Source organism: Dermacentor albipictus, unplaced genomic scaffold (assembly GCF_038994185.2).
Source record: "Dermacentor albipictus isolate Rhodes 1998 colony unplaced genomic scaffold, USDA_Dalb.pri_finalv2 scaffold_13, whole genome shotgun sequence".
Classification (NCBI taxonomy): domain Eukaryota; kingdom Metazoa; phylum Arthropoda; class Arachnida; order Ixodida; family Ixodidae; genus Dermacentor; species Dermacentor albipictus.
Genome location: NW_027225567.1, coordinates 14,023,412 through 14,041,115, shown reverse-complemented (window position 1 = coordinate 14,041,115; position 17,704 = coordinate 14,023,412). Strand labels below are relative to the sequence as shown.

The 17,704-nt window shown below is 44.5% G+C and overlaps 1 protein-coding gene and 1 non-coding gene across 3 annotated transcripts in view; one reads left to right on the top strand and one right to left on the bottom strand.

Moving 5' to 3' along the window:
* LOC139051621 (uncharacterized) overlaps positions 1-17,704 on the top strand; it is a 214,268-nt gene that overhangs the window by 158,978 nt on the left and 37,586 nt on the right. For both annotated transcript variants that reach the window (XM_070528561.1, XM_070528562.1), the window contains exons 14-16: positions 7,805-8,847; positions 12,845-12,913; positions 17,051-17,168. In XM_070528561.1, the coding sequence (XP_070384662.1) occupies positions 7,805-8,847; positions 12,845-12,913; positions 17,051-17,168 (1,230 nt within the window). The remainder of the gene's footprint in view (positions 1-7,804; positions 8,848-12,844; positions 12,914-17,050; positions 17,169-17,704) is intronic.
* TRNAS-UGA (transfer RNA serine (anticodon UGA)) lies at positions 14,144-14,216 on the bottom strand. The gene has a single exon. It is a non-coding gene; the product is annotated as a tRNA-Ser (tRNA).

Sequence of the window (17,704 nt, the reverse complement as noted above, 5' to 3'; positions counted from 1 at the left end):
ATGTAAATGCGAAAGTTCTAATGGTCTGCGCGTTTACTTCCAAGAACACTGTAGCAGTGCACATATGTCGTATTTTTTAGTCATCTTAAGCACCTATGTTTCAAGATACAAGGGCGAATCAGAAAGTATGTGCCCCTATTGCGATAGCAATTATACGGGCACTCCAAATGCATTTTCGCATACGGCGTCACCGTGAAGTTCTGTACAAAGTTCAAAGGCGATAACACCGTCGCCACGTGTTGTATGCTGTATGAGAGTGAAAGCACGCAAGGGAAGCCGAAGATCGGGAGTCAATCTGGTGTGCGCGCGAACAAAAGAAAGCGGACAGCAGATGCGCTGTGTTCCGTCATGCAATAGGTCGTGGGGGGATGGAAGGGGGGGGGTGGCAGCACTGTGCTCCAGCAGCAACTGCGCATTTCGCAACGAGGCGCAAGGGGAACTGACGATCACGGCTCGCTCTCGAGTATATATGGAGGAAAGCGAGTAGGCAATGCGGGAGGGAGGGGAGGCGGGGAGGGGGCCGTTTTTGACTCCACCAACAAGTGCATACTTACGGCTGCACGACTGCTCCATATCTCTTGAAAAGGATCTGCAGCCGGCTCATACCTTTGTGCGCGCAATGTTCTCGCCACTCTTGTGTTGAAGCGATAGACCGACCGAAGGTCACTTTGCTCGCTGTTGCTGCGTCTCGCTGCTGCATCTTCAACAATTGACAGCAGCTGCATGCCGCGGAGCTTCCGGCAGATAGGGCCAGGCTGGTCCGAGAAAGGTCCACCGCTTGGAATGGATAAGTCGACTTCGCATTTATTGCCATAATTTAGCTAACAAAAGAAAAAAAGTTGGCTGATAATTACGCTTCTTGGTGATGCGATCATTGAGCGCAGCTGCTGCCTTATCTCAACAACAGGCAGCATACAGAACATGCAGTGCCGAACGGAGGAGGTTCTGCATGCTGCTATCGAGCTGGCACTCCAGTGATGCGCCATCTTAGTGGATCACCGCCGCAGAGAGGGGGCGGGGGAGGAGATCAGCAATTATTATTTAATGTTTCTTCTGAGGTGGGATGAGGGATCGGGTAGAGAACAGGGGTATTTATTAGAGGTCACACACTCATTCACTCACAGACTGGCCTCAATGTGGCCGCACAAGGTTGGGGTGGGAAGTAGAAGTAAGGGGAGAAAACACTATGACTGTCTTCGAGTCACCGCAACGGCACTGCGCTAGGTAAGGGGACGTATAGGACAAGAGTGGAGGCAGGAAAAGGACAGCCAGGTGCAAGCACAGCCAGAGGCGACAAATGCCACCGAGGAATGCACCCCACAAACGGGGAAGCAAGAGATACAGCTGAAAGCCATACAGCCACGTGACGCGGAGCGGCTGGTTTTGTCTACAGCTTGTGAACAGCCTGTTAGTCAATATGTATGAAAAAAAAAACAAGCTCTTCAGCGCATAAGCGATTTCGCTTTTTTTTCTTCTAAGTGATGAAGGTAAAAGAACAAGGTTATTTTATTTGTGCGCTCATTGTTATACTAAGGCCATCTTATTTTACTGCCACAGGTATTGGTGCAATGCACCCGGAGAAATCCATCAGGCACGCTTTTCATGATTGGGGTCATGATGTGATGAGCCTAGCATGCCATTTCGTGCATCCCTTGATACTATAATGAATATGGTTAATTGATTCAGAAAATGACTGACACCTGCCATAAATCTCGCAAAAATTTAGAGAGGGATTGTTCAATCATGCATATATACTTGTTTGGCAAGATACAACCCAAAGGGTGTACATTTGTTTAAGAGTGTAAGAGTGGACGAGACCCTGTACAGAAAATTACACCCTTTGGGTTGTATCTTGCCACGCAACAATAATCGTCATCTGTCTTATCCACATTTCCTTTCTTTAATGCTGCGAGCCCGGTACTTCCAAGTCACGAACGGCATACGCGTTATCAGCATGACAGAGCATTTGCGACAGGAAAATGGCGAGCTCAGCATTTTCAAGAAAGGAAACTCAAGCAAGACAGATGACTATTATCGTTGTGTGGCAAGATACGACCCGAAGGGTGTACATTTGGTTAAGAGTGTAGAATGTCTAGTGAAGGTACAAACAACAGTGGCTGCACCATCAGATATCTTGCACCGCGTGGCTCCAGCAGCGAAGTTGACAATCGCCCTGTGTCATTGACACTGATAATCCACTCGACGGAAGATGCAACGACACAGGCTCCTGCGTTTCTGCATATGTCCGCGCGAATCAGTAGCCGAGATCGCTTCGTAGAAGGTGACACAGATAGAAAGCCCCCATCGCCGCAAAGGTGGTGCAACACTGGCAGGTCACAAATTATACTTGCATTGTAAGCGTGACATAGCATTATTGACAGGAAAGTAGTGAGTGCAGATATGTCAAGAAAGGGGTGTTTATTTGCCACATAATAAGTCATAATAATAACGCTGCGAGCCCGGTACTTCCAAGTCACGAACAACATGCACGTTATCAGCATGACAGAGCATTCGCGACAGGAAAGTAGTGAGCTCAGCGTTTTCAAGAAAGGAAACTCAAGCAAGACAGATTATGATTATTCTTGGGTGGCAAATATACACCCCAAAGGGTGCAACTGTTTTTATGCAGGCAAGCATTTGTGCTTTATTCTATGCATATTACAAGCTAAAAAACTTCAAGCAGAAAAGGTTTTATGCTTACCACTGCTCTGTTCTTGCTCAAATTTCGCAGAAATATCAAATTTTTTGGTCTAGATCATTCAATGTAACACTTTGCATTGTTACTTGCCTGGTTTTGTTGAGACAAAATTTTCAATATGCCTTGGTTGGCGCCCTTCGCAGTATGTGATGTTTAAAACATGGCGGCTATGTCACTTCCGTTATCTACAATACGAGAAAGCATGGCCTCTTCGAGATTGGTTTGCATTGATCGTTAGGGGGTACATGCGAGTGATGCAGACGAATGCAGCTTCGCACATTTCTCTTAAATGGGCCCTGAAACTCATTTTGTTACTGATCATAGCATGACTTAATTGCTGATGGATGTCACCTCACAAATCTCCTGCCGCAATCTTTTTTTAGAATCCTTCAATATAAGTGGAGATAGAGGTAATTATCGCATCAATTTGCAGCTTTCTTCTTTTGTCTCTGAAAGTGACTAGTGCTCTGAAAGCTGCGCAGGATAATGGCAAGGGGTCAAGGCCGCACCCATCTTTTTTCTGTTTACAACACCACCCTATTTTCTGGTGTATAATCGCACCCTTGTATAAGACGCATATCCCCCCCTCCTGCCAACAACAACAACGAAAAAAGCTATTTGTGCGTAAACTTTGATAGATAAGATGTGCCTTCGTATAATATGCATATTTTTGTATATACAAAGGTACACACTTTGCATGTTCACGGGTTCGCATGCGCATATTTCCGTCCTGAAATGCCGTACTTCACTGATTCTTATGCGCTCATCTCCTACGCACTACTCATTAGGCAACCTGAGAAAAAGATCTCACACCATCTTGTGTGTGCGAAAATGAAATTGTTTTTCACGTCAAGTGAACATTGTATAGGCTGATTATTATTAGGGCAGCCATGAAGCATCTTACCTTCATTAGAGTAAAGTTAACTTATAAGATGCACATTGTATAAGACTCATCTCCGAAAATTTCAGTTTAAAAAACACGTTGCACAGTGTGTGGCACTTTCTTGATTGGACACAGGCTCTCGGGCGGCCTCGCTTCGCCACGCGCTGGAGCTTTATCACCCATCAGAGCACATGGCTAACACGGTAGTCTGAGCTGCGAGAGCACTTGGGCTGTGGCATCACACTGTGGAGCCCGCCTGTGTGACCTTGGAGGCCACGCATAATTTTAGCTACCACTGAACATAGTTCTAGCCACCCTAGCTATGGGCAGCCGTCGTGTGTTGACCGGAAGTGCAAAGATTAGATATCGTTTTGGTCTTTTCAAGATTGCAGACGTGCAGTTTTCTTTTATTTAACACAAAATTGGCAATCATGCTATTGCTGAGGATGTTCTCGTGACCACAAAATACCCGAATACCTGTTGGGCCACTTGCTGAGGCTTGCTTCGTAACTGCAGACGTAATTTGCGAAGGGGAGCGCAAGTAATTTTATGGTTTTTGACACGAGATTATAACTTGCCTTCGACATGCATGCAACAATATTTGGCTCACATGTTCACAGGAGCCTCATCTAGAAGTGTTTCAGGGCCCCTTTGATTAAGAACCAGGCAAGTAACTTTGCTAAGTGTTACATTTAACAATTTTGACCATAAAATGCAAAATTTGAGCAAAAGCAGTGCAGCTGCGTAAGCGCAAAATGTTTTTTCTGAGATTAAGCGAAATATGCACGTCCCTGTACGTAACATCCTTGCACTGGCCGTGAGATCGACTGGAGTCGCCGCCTGGTGTACACTGACATAACCATATGTAATGTGGATGGCAGCTCGCGCCCTCTGCTAGCCACTTAGCATACCACTGTGGACAAGGTATTCTGGACATTGTCAAATACTGCCATTACCAAATTTGACAGCATGGCGGAATTTGACAGAATAGCACTCCGGGTGTACATGTATGCATACACCATACATATCCTCTGAAGATCGTTCCATGGTATCAGCGCAGTTGTAAATACTGGTATGCATTTTTTGACAGTGTATAGTCTTTACGCTGTAATGATTTTCATTGAATTCACATGCCGTGTGGTCGTCGCACACTTTGTTTGCCACAATTAGATTTCGTTGCCGCTTATTGTTTCAAGCACTTCACAAGAAGCATTTGGCGTCGTTTTAAACAAACCAAGTGGTGCTGTAAGACGTGAACGCAGTGTTCCTCTAGTGACTCCTTGTTGAGATGCGATATTTAACACAATTCTTGTTACAGTGAAACATGAATGATGTGGCGCATAATCTCTTATATACATATTATATGTCTAAGTATATAGGCTATAAGTCATGAAGGTCACTCAGCAGTAGAAAAAAAAAATCTGAACAACTCACATACTCCCATGAACCACTCACATACTCACCACACTTGGACTGGTTCCTAGCGTGCTCCGACTCTTGCAGTGATGCGGAGATCTCTTGAGGTTAAAGCCAAAGAAAGCATGTCCCTTCTGAACACGCTATAGCTGCTTGCAGAGGAATCGGAGTAGCCACGTGATGTTTGATCTCAGTCATGCTCCCAGATAAAAGTTGGAGTGCAGCACTATAAATGAACCAAGCAAATTTGTTCTGAATGCTCAGTTTCAACCAGGAGAATGTAAACCACGCCGCAAGAGCACTTCAGACTGGTCGATAGCGACCAGTAGAATGTACCATTAATGTTACACAACGAACCTTATCTGTGGCTATGCTGTCCTTTTACTATATTGTTGTGATCTCTCTGCAGAGAAATTATCTTACTTTGCAAATCGCCCTTTGTGTAGAGTTTTCTTGACGGGCGGTAGCGGCCAATATTTTCTAAAACACATTAACTATCACTATCATGCAAGAAACCATGCAAACACAGCTCTGTAATTAAGTGCTGTGTTTTTACAGTTACTGCAAAAAAGTGCTCATGAAGCAGTAGTTAAATCCTGCTAATGAGTGGTCTTTCACATTGGCGAAACTTGCCTGACTGAATTTAGTAAATGTGTTGCGTTTCGTATGGGAATAAAAAAAGTGTATATGTATGCGTAGAAGCAGTGAGGAGCATGAGGAGGTTGGAGCTAGCTCTAAGCAGATCTAGCCTTTCTTAGAAGTGGTGAAGTATAGTGCACAACTTGAAACTTTAATTTCATTATGGAGAAACACTGGTTTTTTTATAAACTAGTATAAGATTAACAGGAAGTGCTACATTAGTTGGATTGCGTAACATCAATGCCAACAGTATGCTGAATGCAAGCCAAACATGCAGAGAAAACGCCAATTAAAAAACTTGAGTGTTACTGAGTGCCAGTCCCTTGTTGAATGATAGTTTACGCTTCTTATATTGGGATGTTCTGCATGTTTCACGCAAAAATGCGGCATTGGAGACATATGCTAATAGTTCACTACAGTCAAGTCGTTTCATTAACAGGCAATCTGCTCTAACCGCTCACAGCAAAGCGTCGCCGCGTATATTCCAGTGCGTGCCTATCCACACCAATGCCTTCCTTGTGACCTCCTTTATGTACCCTGTTTCACCCTAACTTGGCACACAGTGAAGGCTGCAGGACGTCTGCACTCCACACTGGAGAGAGCCATCCACTTACATAGTTCATGGTCTTTCTGTCCGTCTTTTTTTCCTCTCTCCTAATGTGAATGTTTTTCTTTTTTTTTTTCAAAACAATTTTTGTCGATCTCATTACTCACAGGTTTTGTTTTTCCAACGTACATGTGGCGCCACCTGGCTTTTTGATTTGGAAACAAGCTGGGCCATGGCAGGACTGGACTGGGCGCTCCACATACAGTCCAGTCCGGCCATGGTTGGGCACACACAGACAAGGAGGTCGGGTTGCCAAATACTCAGGCACACGCAGTGCATACGCCACTTAGACAGGCGTCTAACATGTCTGCACTGTGGCTTTTTTATTTTTATTTTTTTGAGCAGACAACAGCTTCCATTAGACTTCCCACCTGTAGTTGGATCTAGCGTCCATAAGCCATGGTGCCCATAATTGCTTGGTGGTGCATGTGCGTGCCTTTGTAATGATGCTTTTGTGTGTGTGTTTGTGAGTGGGCGCCCAGAGTTCTGTGCTCTCCTTGCGAGGTACAAAATGCCTTAGACTGATTGTGCCATTAATGAGTACCAACGCTGCTTGAGTAGCACTACCGGCATATCCTACCACTTCCCATCAATGCTGGCATACAGTGGCGTAGGCAGGATGGAGCCAGCCCATTGCATGGGGTAGATTGACCCAGCCCTACCCCTATATAAGCGCACATGTAAGTGCAGATGGGTCGGGTCTGGTTGACAGGCTGCAATGATTCATTGAACGTGTTGTTTTATCTCTGGCCTCAGTGCAGACTGTCGCAATAATCTCATCCGTCAGGTTTGGGGGCGAGTGGGGGTGCAAAGGTGCATTATGCATTCCATAATGGTGAATGTCCTTTAGTAATACATGTGTTGCACAGTGCACTTACAATTCAGATCGAGCCTGATTGGGATGGAGTTTCTTAGTCTTGCGATTGGCTCCTTTGCGCAAGCAGGGGAGGGATCCAATCACGGTGAAGAATATTGATGCAAATCAAGCTTGATTGCACTCGAAAGTGGCCGTGTGACTAAGTTCACTGCAGTACAGATATGTATTGCAGTGAAATCATTTACTATACAGAAATTTAATGCTGACAAATGGAGGCCTCAGGAGAGCATCTGAGGGCAGGATCTCTAAGGCACCCAAGGGGGAAGTGGCATACCAAAGTTGGAACCATTTGCCCATTTTGTGTCCTGGTGGCACTGCCAAACTTTATTGTAATGACACATTGTTTGTACTTGCTAAAATTCTTGCGTCCCTTCACCACATTGCACAGCTGTAGTGTAGTGAAAGTTAGTAAAGCACATCCATCAATATGGAATGCACATCTGACCCTCGCTGCAAGAAAGAGAAGGTGGGGGATACACACTTCCCCCCACACCATCAGTGCGCCTCTATTGTGTGCTATTTTTTACAGCAGAAATTACCTGCATAATCTCATTTGTGCACATCTATTGGTTGTCTAGTTTGCATGTAAGCATGTATTGAACGCCTGTATTGAAATTTGTTTCCACTTAACCAGCACTTTTTTTTACTAAATCATGCATTGTTACCCTTGCTGTCTTCCTCTAGCGAATAATGGCGCAGCTTATGGAAGGTGAGCCATTTTCCACTGTCCTACAAGAAGATGATGGCATTCCAAATGAACCTTCATCAGTGAACAGTGGCAGTGATACCACAGCGCAACGACCAACAGCTGCAGAACACCCATCCCACTACCCTTTTCTAGCCACCCAGTACCTGCAAGGAGGCCTCATGCCTCAACCAGCCCATCTCATTGTGACAGCTCACAGTTCTCAGCCATCTGACCAAGCTGAGTCATGTGACCGTGCTCAGCCTGGTGACCAGACCATTGCATCCGATTCACAAGTAATCAATCATGCTCAGGCACTGGACCAGGACTGTGCTCATGCTCCGACGATTGACCAAGCTGAGCAAATGAAGGGCATGCCATTTGCACCACTAGTCCAACCTAGAGCACCACAGCCAGTTGCCTGTAGCATACGAAGGCCTATACCTCATCATCCTGAGGATGTCCCTCGCAAGTTTGTTATGCCGCGACAGCCTACTAAGAATTACATGCGTGAGATGGTTGCTGTATGTCAACGCCGAGGGATTGCACCCCCCAAAGACTGGAAAAAGCTTGCAGAAGAGGAAGATATCCGATTAAGACGAATCCATGGGCCATCCTTTGCTTCCTCAACTGTGCAGCCATTTACAGAATCAACTGCACAAACAACCATGCAGCCATCATCACAGGCTGCCTCTCATTCAAGTGGAGAGCCAGCTGCTCAGTCATTTAAATGCCCCGAACCAACTGTTGCTGCATCAGCTGTGCAACCGTGCCCACAGTCACCTGTACAAGATCCTGCGCAGTCAGGCGGAGAGCCTGTTGTACAGCCAACTGCTAGTCCTGCTGTGCAACCTTCTTTTGAACCATTTGTGCAGCCAACATCGGGTCCTGCCATGCTCTTCCACATGACACCACCAGCTCACCTGTATACACTTCAGGAACCCCAGCCATCAGTGGAAGCTTCTGTGACGTCAGCTCCTGAAGCACCACTGAGTCAGGTGCCTGAATGCTCAGCCGATGAGCCTCATACGACTGTTGAGGAGTAAGCACATTTATCTCTTGCTCCTTGCATTTAGAGCCTTCTATTTCCATAAAAGAAAAGAAAAAAGGAAAGAAAGCTTTCAAATGTTCTCCCTGCTCTTTTGTTGCTGCCCTGCAGACAGATATTTTAAAGATGTTATTTCAATATGACTGGGCCATCACAAACAATCGTATTTTATCCCTTAAATGCTTCAGCAGCCCTGAAAGTGAACATAAATGAAAAATAAAATTCACCTGAGATATTATCTATCATAATATTTCTGGATAACAAAAAGTCCCTGGCCTATGTGGCACATGCAGCACAGTCACAGCATATGCTGGAGGATAAGCTGGCTCCATAGAAGACTGTCATAAACTGCTTGAAGACTGTAACTGCAAGTACTGATTATATGCGACGTAGTTTTTTAATTTGCACACATTTATTTAAACACACTCAAGTGTGCTTTATGATGTGAAAAGTAGGTCGCAAAGGACATGCAGCAGGGCTGCTGAGGCCGTCATTACCTGGTTGTAGCCATGCACAGAGTGCTGCAGTTTGCTTATTCAGCACCGGTTTGCACCTTGCGAGGAGATGGCATAACATATATCGAAGAGTAAACATGGGTATCGAGATAATGTGGCGCATGGGTCACATCGTGGCATGATACGATGCAGCTTTCCTATGTTTCGTGACACCTGATGGAATACAATGAAACTGCAATGCAAGGTTTGCATGTATCAGCGCTACACAGCATGCATCTCGCATTGTGTGACAAGTGGTACGATACGATGCAACTGCTACATGGCGGGCCACCTGGTGGAATACAATGAAACTGCAATGTCAAGTGTGCACATATCGATGCTATGTGGCACCCATCTCGCATCGCGTGACTCCTCATGCCCTAAGACGCCTGTATAGTGCATGTTTCCGCAGGAGCTAGCAAGCGCTGGCGTGGCGCAGTGGTAGAGTAGCTGACTCCTGCACAGAGGGCTCTGGTTCAATACCGGCAGGAACTGGATATTTTTTTTATCGCACCTGGTAAGAGTGCAACAGACGGCAGCTTCAGCAGTGCACAACATTAACTGAAACGGCTATTGGATTAAGCCCATAACAGCTTACACTGTGAAACTGAAGTTCTGGTATCTTCGCATGCCTGTATGTATTCCCTGCAATTCTTAACCTCCTGCATGTAAAACAGTTATCTGTTGCATGTGGGCTATAGGTCCAATCTTCTAACAGTAAAGATAAATACTTTTTTTAGAATTGTTGGCAAGTTGCATTTCTGAAAATTTGCTAATTATTTATTGACAACTGCAATCACGCGTGCATACAGGAAAATAAAACAAAAGAAGAAATTGTCTAACAAACTGCTGTTAGATGCACTGCGGTTGCTCAGTGGCTATGGCGTTGTGCTGCTAAGCACGATGGCGCAGGTATGCTGGCTAGAGAGTAGTTGTGCCGACTGAGCGTAGCTCGCCACTTCTCCTTATCATGACGCAAGAACGGTGCTGCTGTCAGTAGAACGGTGCTCCTGCACACGTCATCGTCCATATGCAGGGACGATTATTGTGTAGACAAGAGGTGTGTTTGAGGATATCACTGCTGTTGATTTCAGCTATAATGCATGCTTGAAATATCATTCTGGGAAGTGCAAACAGAGCTATATGGGAAATTTTGCTATTGTTATAAAACATAAAGTACTGGAAAACATTTTTCCAGCTTCTCTGCACAAACGTCACACTGCAGTTTTACCTGTTTTGAGCAAGTGAGAGTTACTTTGGAGTTAAATCCTGTGAACTAGTGTGAATTTTCGTAGATTTGGTGTAGCTAAGTATCGTTTGAATCAAATAATGAGGTTCAATGACCAGAGGCAGTTAACACAAGGGGCTAAGTATCATTTGAATCAAATAATGAGGTTCAATGACCAGAGGCAATTAACACAAAGGGCTATGGGAGACGCCGCAGTGGGGCACTCTGGATTACTTTTTGACTGCCTGAGGAACGGGGGCCTAAACCTAAGTACAAGCGTTTTGCATTCTGGCCCTACTGGAACACGTCTGCCACGGCAGGTAAACGAACTCACGACCTCATCATCTACAGCACAATGATAACCACCAAGGAAACTTGGTGCATAAGAATTCCATTTGGAGCAAGAATGTTACACTTAAAAGCCCCTGCAGCTATGCACCACCGCCGCTTTCTTAAGTAGCGACAACCTTTGTCGTGCGCCGCCTTTTCCCCTCACACCAAATCTGGTTCCGGCATTTCCGGTTCCGGCGTTTCCGCTTCCTGGAGTTGCGCTGTGTGAATTTCCGCTTTGACTGCTGTTAAACGATGGTGAGACACCCGCGCGTGCTTAGCAGAGCTATGGCAGTCACCATAAGAAGAATGCAAAGGGGAAAAGCTGTTGTATTCCACTGTTGTATTCCGTAGTTCGCAGTCGCTGTTTTCCAAATGCACGAAAAACAGCAGTGGTCGCCAAGCGCCCGGGCACTACATTCCACTGTACGTTGTCGCTCGTGGCACAACCCGTCGTAGGTTGACGCGAAGCAGCGAATACGAGCAGATCGCTGATTACAATAGGCGGTGGTTCTTGGATGGAATTGCATTCACAGTTTAAACCGCAGCTGGTGCATTTAAAGCCTTTCCATCGACACGAAAGTGAACAACGCTAAAAAGCATAGCGTCACTTCCTCTTGGAACAGGAAGCTGCAGCTACGTAAGTTCTGCTTGACGCCGGAAGCTAAGGCGGTGAGTGGGAGAGGAGCGTGGAGGAGGGCAGGTTGGCGGTACTTAACCTGGTCAGCGGAAACGTGTATGGAGGTGCTTTAGTTACACTTAGGGCTTAATTTGCAGCTCCTGTGTAATTAAGTCTTGTTGCTGTTTGCCTGTCCTAAAGCATAGGGAAAAATCTTTATAACCATTGATGCTGTAGCTGGCAACATTTGGTCTATTTCAGCAACAAGCGAACTTGCCTTTCCTGAAGAGTTATGGGGTGCAGTCGTCAGTTCCTTGCATGTAAATTCACACATTTCCAACCAAACATTATGGAGGGTGATGTTACAAACTGATTTTGCACAAAGAGAAAATGTGGCAGCCAGGGAACCTTCCATGCCAGATCCAGTGGCCGAGCATGAGGCAACACATACAGGATGGCAAGCACTGCAAGTGCCGGCACAAAAGTCCTAGCGTTGCAGTTTGTGCAGGCTTCGTTTACAGCTTGTTGCTGTGACTTTTCATTGTTGTGTGATCACAGTCTCAAGTACTGTTCGCTCTTCTTTTCTCGGGCGTCATAAGAGTTGAGTGGATTCACCATATTATTGCGTTTTTAGTAAACCTCTGTTTGTCTACCACATGGGTGAAATCACGCATGAGGAACTGTTCTGAAAGCGTCCTTCGTCCACAAGTGGTGTCGCTTGTCGGCACTGAGAACAATGCTGCTTTGGGCTCCCCTGACTGACATTTCAGAGTGAAGAGATAAATGTGCATGTTGATGTTCTTTGAGGCCAGAATACTGCCACTATTTGGTGCAAACTCTGCTTATTCAGCTTCAGAAATGAGCTTCCGCTCACGATATGCCGCTCACCTTTTCAGCGTAAAAATTGCATCTTTTAGAAACTTGCAAACGTGCAATAACATAGACCCATATCTCCTCATTGCGCACAAACTGATGGCTTCAGGTGACAGTTTTTCACTATTCATGTTTTATTTATTTTGCACCATCAGCCACAAGTACCAGATGACATGTGCTGCTAAGCACTGTTCTACTGAGTACAGCACCACTCCTCATCATGACTTTTGCATCATGATGCGGAGAAGTGGTTAACTACACTCCAGACAGGTCGGTCGGCACACCTACTCCTCTAGCGGTTTTGATTGTGGCTGTGGTGGCCGCATTTCATTGGCTTAATCCACAGCCCCCCACTACAGTGTGCCTCATAATCAGATTGTGGTTCTGTCACTTAATTGCTTTCTCTAAATAATTGTTTTCAAGCTGCTTTTATTGTTTTCAAAACAGCGAGGAGGACTTCATGTCCGTGCTTCGACGAGAGCTGGATGGACCTTGCCCGGCTCGTGCTGTCAAACCGTAAGTGCTTGCTTTGTGTTTGTACTCAGCATGCGGAAAAAATGAAAACTACTTGAATGCATTGTTTTATCTCCAGTTTCACCTGCATTTGTACGAGTGGCATCAATTCAGATGCCAGAATTTACATTTTGTACTGCTGCATGCTTAGAAACCAGCTACAAAGATGATTACCATGGTGTCTACCAACCGGCAAAACCGGGAATTCTCAGGGATTTTGAATAGTCTGGAAATACTCAAGGAAAACTCAGGGAATTTGTGCTTCTCAGGGAAAATTAGCTGTCACTTTATTGAAAGGGAATGAAAGTCGCCCAAATGCTGGCTCGAGTAACAGAGGAATCTTTACGAATTGTCTTCAACGCCGTGTCGTCGGCTGGAGGAGTTGCCAGTGTACAGTCAACGACCGATTTTCCGGACTCCTCATTTTTGGTACATGCCCAATAATGCGGACGGCTTCGCGGCATCACATACCCCATAGAGTCAACGTATAAGAATGCCTGAAATTTCGGATGCAAGAATCCTTCGCCGTCCGATTTTCTGGACTTTTTGCGCGACGCAGGTCCGAAGCGGCTTTAATCAGAGCTAACACTGCCGTTTCATCTCGCTGCCTCGAACCAGCGCTCTCGCATGCAGATCCACTGGCAGCCATAGCCACCACTGTGGCAATGCGAAGCCCAGCTGCTTCAACGTTTGCTATTAAGGTTCTTGCCATTCGGTGCCGTGTTTTTCATCGAAAGAATTCGCCTTTGTAATCCTCGTGATTGGCTTCGAAACTTAGAAAGCATGGTGCGTTGCATAATGCTGGTTCCCGAAAGGTAGCTCCGCTTCAGCACAGCACTGTGATGCGGTGAGGCATATGTGTAGTATTGCGGTGAAGCTTAACAAGCGTGGGAAGGGGCGATTGTCACGGGACATAGTCATCATCATCACCAGCCTATTTTATGTCCACTACAGGACGAAGGCCTGTCCCTAAGATCCCCAATTACCCCTGTCCTGTGCCAATCAATTCCAACTAGCACCTGTGAATTTCCTCATTTCATTGCCCCACCTAAACTAGAAGAAAGGGGGTTAACCGAGGGGCGCGATTTTTATTAATCATATCATGAGAAGCCAACAAACACTGACACCAAGGACAACATAGGGGAAATTACTTGTGCTTAATGAATGAAATAAAGAAACGATAAATTAATGGAAATTGAAAAAAAAAATGAAAAAAAATGAAAAAAAAAAACTTGCCGCAGGTGGGAACCGAACCCACAACCTTCGCATTTCACGTGCGATGCTCTACCAATTGAGCTACCATGGCACTGTTTCCCCATCCACTTTCTTGGGTATTTATGTGTCCTAGTAGAACCCTGGGGGTATTAGCCCGCGCCACCACTTCTTCACCACTGAAGATTTACTTCTTCCTGAACCACAGCATCACATTTCAGTTTCGTTACTTTTCAGCACCATTTTCATATTTAAAGTAGGGGTGGGTGAATATTTGAGCTTTTGAATACAAATAGATTACTGCACACCAACTAGTACTCGTATTGAAATAGGAACCGTTCAATATTTTCGAATATTTGAACTAACCAAGCATTTTGTCACACCCGACTGATTCACGGGCTCTTCAGCTACACTTGCCGACGCAACTTCCATTCTGTGAGAAATGTTTGAAAAGTCATGTGCCCTCAAAACATGCAAAAGGTTTGTGAACATTGTTGGGCAGCTGCTGCAATTAATAGGGGTTGCACAGTGTTTTGTCTTCTCGCATGCTCTTGCAGATGAAAAACAGTCACAGGAACCTCGCAGCTGTTGCCAATATATACCAATTGTATTTTTCAGTAGATGCTTAGAAGTAAATGCCAGCAGCAGGCAATGTTTACGTGCAACGTGCAATCAGGCGGTGGTCCCAGGTAACTTGTCAAATAGCATTAAAAGACACATTCACAGATATCTATTAAAAATAACATTTTAAGTATTCTAATCAGAATGAGGAATATTCTAGTGCATAACACACTTGGCGAAGAGCTCCACGAGAAATTGTTTACGCGCCAAATCCTGCCAAAATGTGATTATGGCCAGAATGTCTTCGTGCATACGGACAGCTGAAATACAACAAAGTAGTAGTGTACATAAAAATCATTGTGCCACATTCTTCTCAGCAGTGTGTCATGGCTGTGTGTTATGTGCATTTAGCAAAAGCAGTTCATGACTCTCGAACTTCGCTGCATATACCCAGCAGTCGAAAAGCGGCTGCGTAGGCATGAATGCACTTGGTGAACCATTGTGCCGAGATGCCATGGCTGCAGTACCTGCACACCATTTTGTGACCACTTCAGTCATGCTTATCTTTGTTGAACTATGTAATGAGTAGATTCCAGTTAGATGAGGCACATCTTAAGTGGGTGACTGCAAGTGAAGCAGAATGAACACCTTCCCATTACGATTCCCGTAATGCTTTACCAGCAGCTACTTGAGGGTGCGCACCAATGCCTAGAGCCACCCATTACAAGATTGAAGCCAAACTCTAGTGGGACCATCTGCTTAGCAGAAACCCTAAGGCTATTGCCACTTTTGACATATCCATCGCTAAACCTGCTAAAAAATGCATATAAAAGATTGTGGCAAACTGTTTGGTGCATGCTTCTGGTAAACTGCCAACTGGTAAAACAGCAGTTCACATTGAATGATTACCACATTTGCTCAATGCTGACGCTCATCTTTTGTTTTTCAAGAAAATTGGTTTAGAAATTACCTGCACATTTCATTGAGATACAAAGCATGTTGGCACTAGCAACAACCTACTATCAGAGCTAGCGTCATCAGCATTGTCATCACAAGATTGTGGCAAACAAGCATTTGTTTTGGATGGCAACAACAATGTAGTGATTTCAAATTTTAATTACGGAAACTCATTTAAAAAATAAATTACATGCTATGTTAGCTGCAGCACTGTCGCATTGTCTCCAGAAACTTGCATGCATTGCAGGTAGAACTTGCGAAATGTTTAGTTGTGGCATGAACTACCATCCTGTTTGCAATTGTAGCAAAGTGGTTTAAGAAACGCGTAACAATATCAAAAGCAGTGGACAGTTAAAAGTGCTATATGTGGCTCTTAGTGATAAAAGGTTGTTCGAGATTGCCGACAATAGACATTAAGTGTTAATAACTTTGTAGGCTGGTGATGGTAATGCACTGATTTAAGAAAGTTCATTCGAAAGAGCAGTTTTTCACATATTAAGCTAGTGGTAACAAAACCGCGTCACATGTTTTTAGTGTGTTGGAAGTCTTTTGTGCTTTGCCGGATGAACTGGTGAAGTGCTTAGTCTAGGTATGTGCCACTTTCAAGTTCATGATGGTCGCAGAGTGGTTGAGAAATTTAAGTATTGAATGCAATGGACTGCAAGGAGGATTTGTTGTGGCCCATAGTCATAAAGGTCTCTGAAAATGACAAAGATGAACATTAAAACTGTAAGGGAAGTTCTGCAGGTTTCATCCTTTCCCAGTTGCCAGAATTGGAGGCATGCTACATTTTTCTCATAAAATTTGGTGCATATAACTGCCAATGATGTGCTTTCACATTCACAAGTTGTAGTTATACTAATAGTAAAAAAATGCAGAGTACTTGTTACTTTGAACCCATGAAATACAGGTGCTCATCATATTTGGGATAGACTGGCAGTACATGCTGCCAAATAGAGCCGCAGTCTGTTTGGGCAATTTTTTTCTGCCTCCTCTTTTAACCAAATTTGCTGGATAATTCAGACTCTTTGTCAGGTTGAATAAACGGCAGACAACAGTGTTTGTGTATTTGTGTGTGTGCTGCGTATGTACGTAATCATACTTTCTTAAACTTCTTCTCTACTTATGTGAATTGGCACCCTGGGGACAAAAGTGAAGTTCCCCAAAACTGCTCTTACAAGGAAAAATTTTAACTTGTGAGGCGACTGAGACTAATGCCACTTGGGAGTAATGCTTCAAGCACGTGATGTTCCTGCTCACCTGTTGGAATTCTAATGATGGATTACGTTCCGGTTTATAATCTTTTAAATGGTGTTCACTTCAGAAGTAACAGTAGCTTAGTCACGCTTTAGTTCATTATAAAACAATCCTTGATGCTTTAACATCTTCCATTGCTACATTCTTTTTCAGGGAATACCTAAAGTGTGGCTCCTGCTTGGTCATTCTTAATTACGAGCAGGTGCCATACGTAACCACTGCGAACGTTTGTCAGCTCCTAGGATGGACCTCAGATGTGATCCTCCAAAAGGTACATGTGTCCTTTCTACTGTTCACATATAGCATGCCTGTTTACAGATATGAGGTAATGTGCAATCCTCAGGATCCTTTTCTTTGGATGGTTTCTTCTTTTGCTTGAAAATGTAAGTAAATAATCTACAGGTTACACTTGAGGGTTGTACATATCCACAAGGGAGATAGGGTGCAAGTGACACTGAGCACTGTCTTTTTTGTGCTGTCTCTCTTCCAGACATGTACTAGTTAGTAATAGAAGATACTAGCGTACAGAGCCCATAACTGTTAATGATTTGCTTTTTGCATTCATAAGTTGTACTAATGGTAAGAAAATGTAACATGGTATCCCTTCTTCTTCAGCTCTACTTTCTTTCGAATGCTCGATGTAAAAAAGATGTGCCAGACAACCATCTGACCTGGCCAGATATTTTTGTCAAACAAGTGCTGGCGCTGGAAGCATCCAACTTCTGCAACAAACATGATCCAATTAGCATGGATATTTGTTCCCACTGTCATGCCTTTGCATCTAGTTCACCTGCTTGTAATCACGAA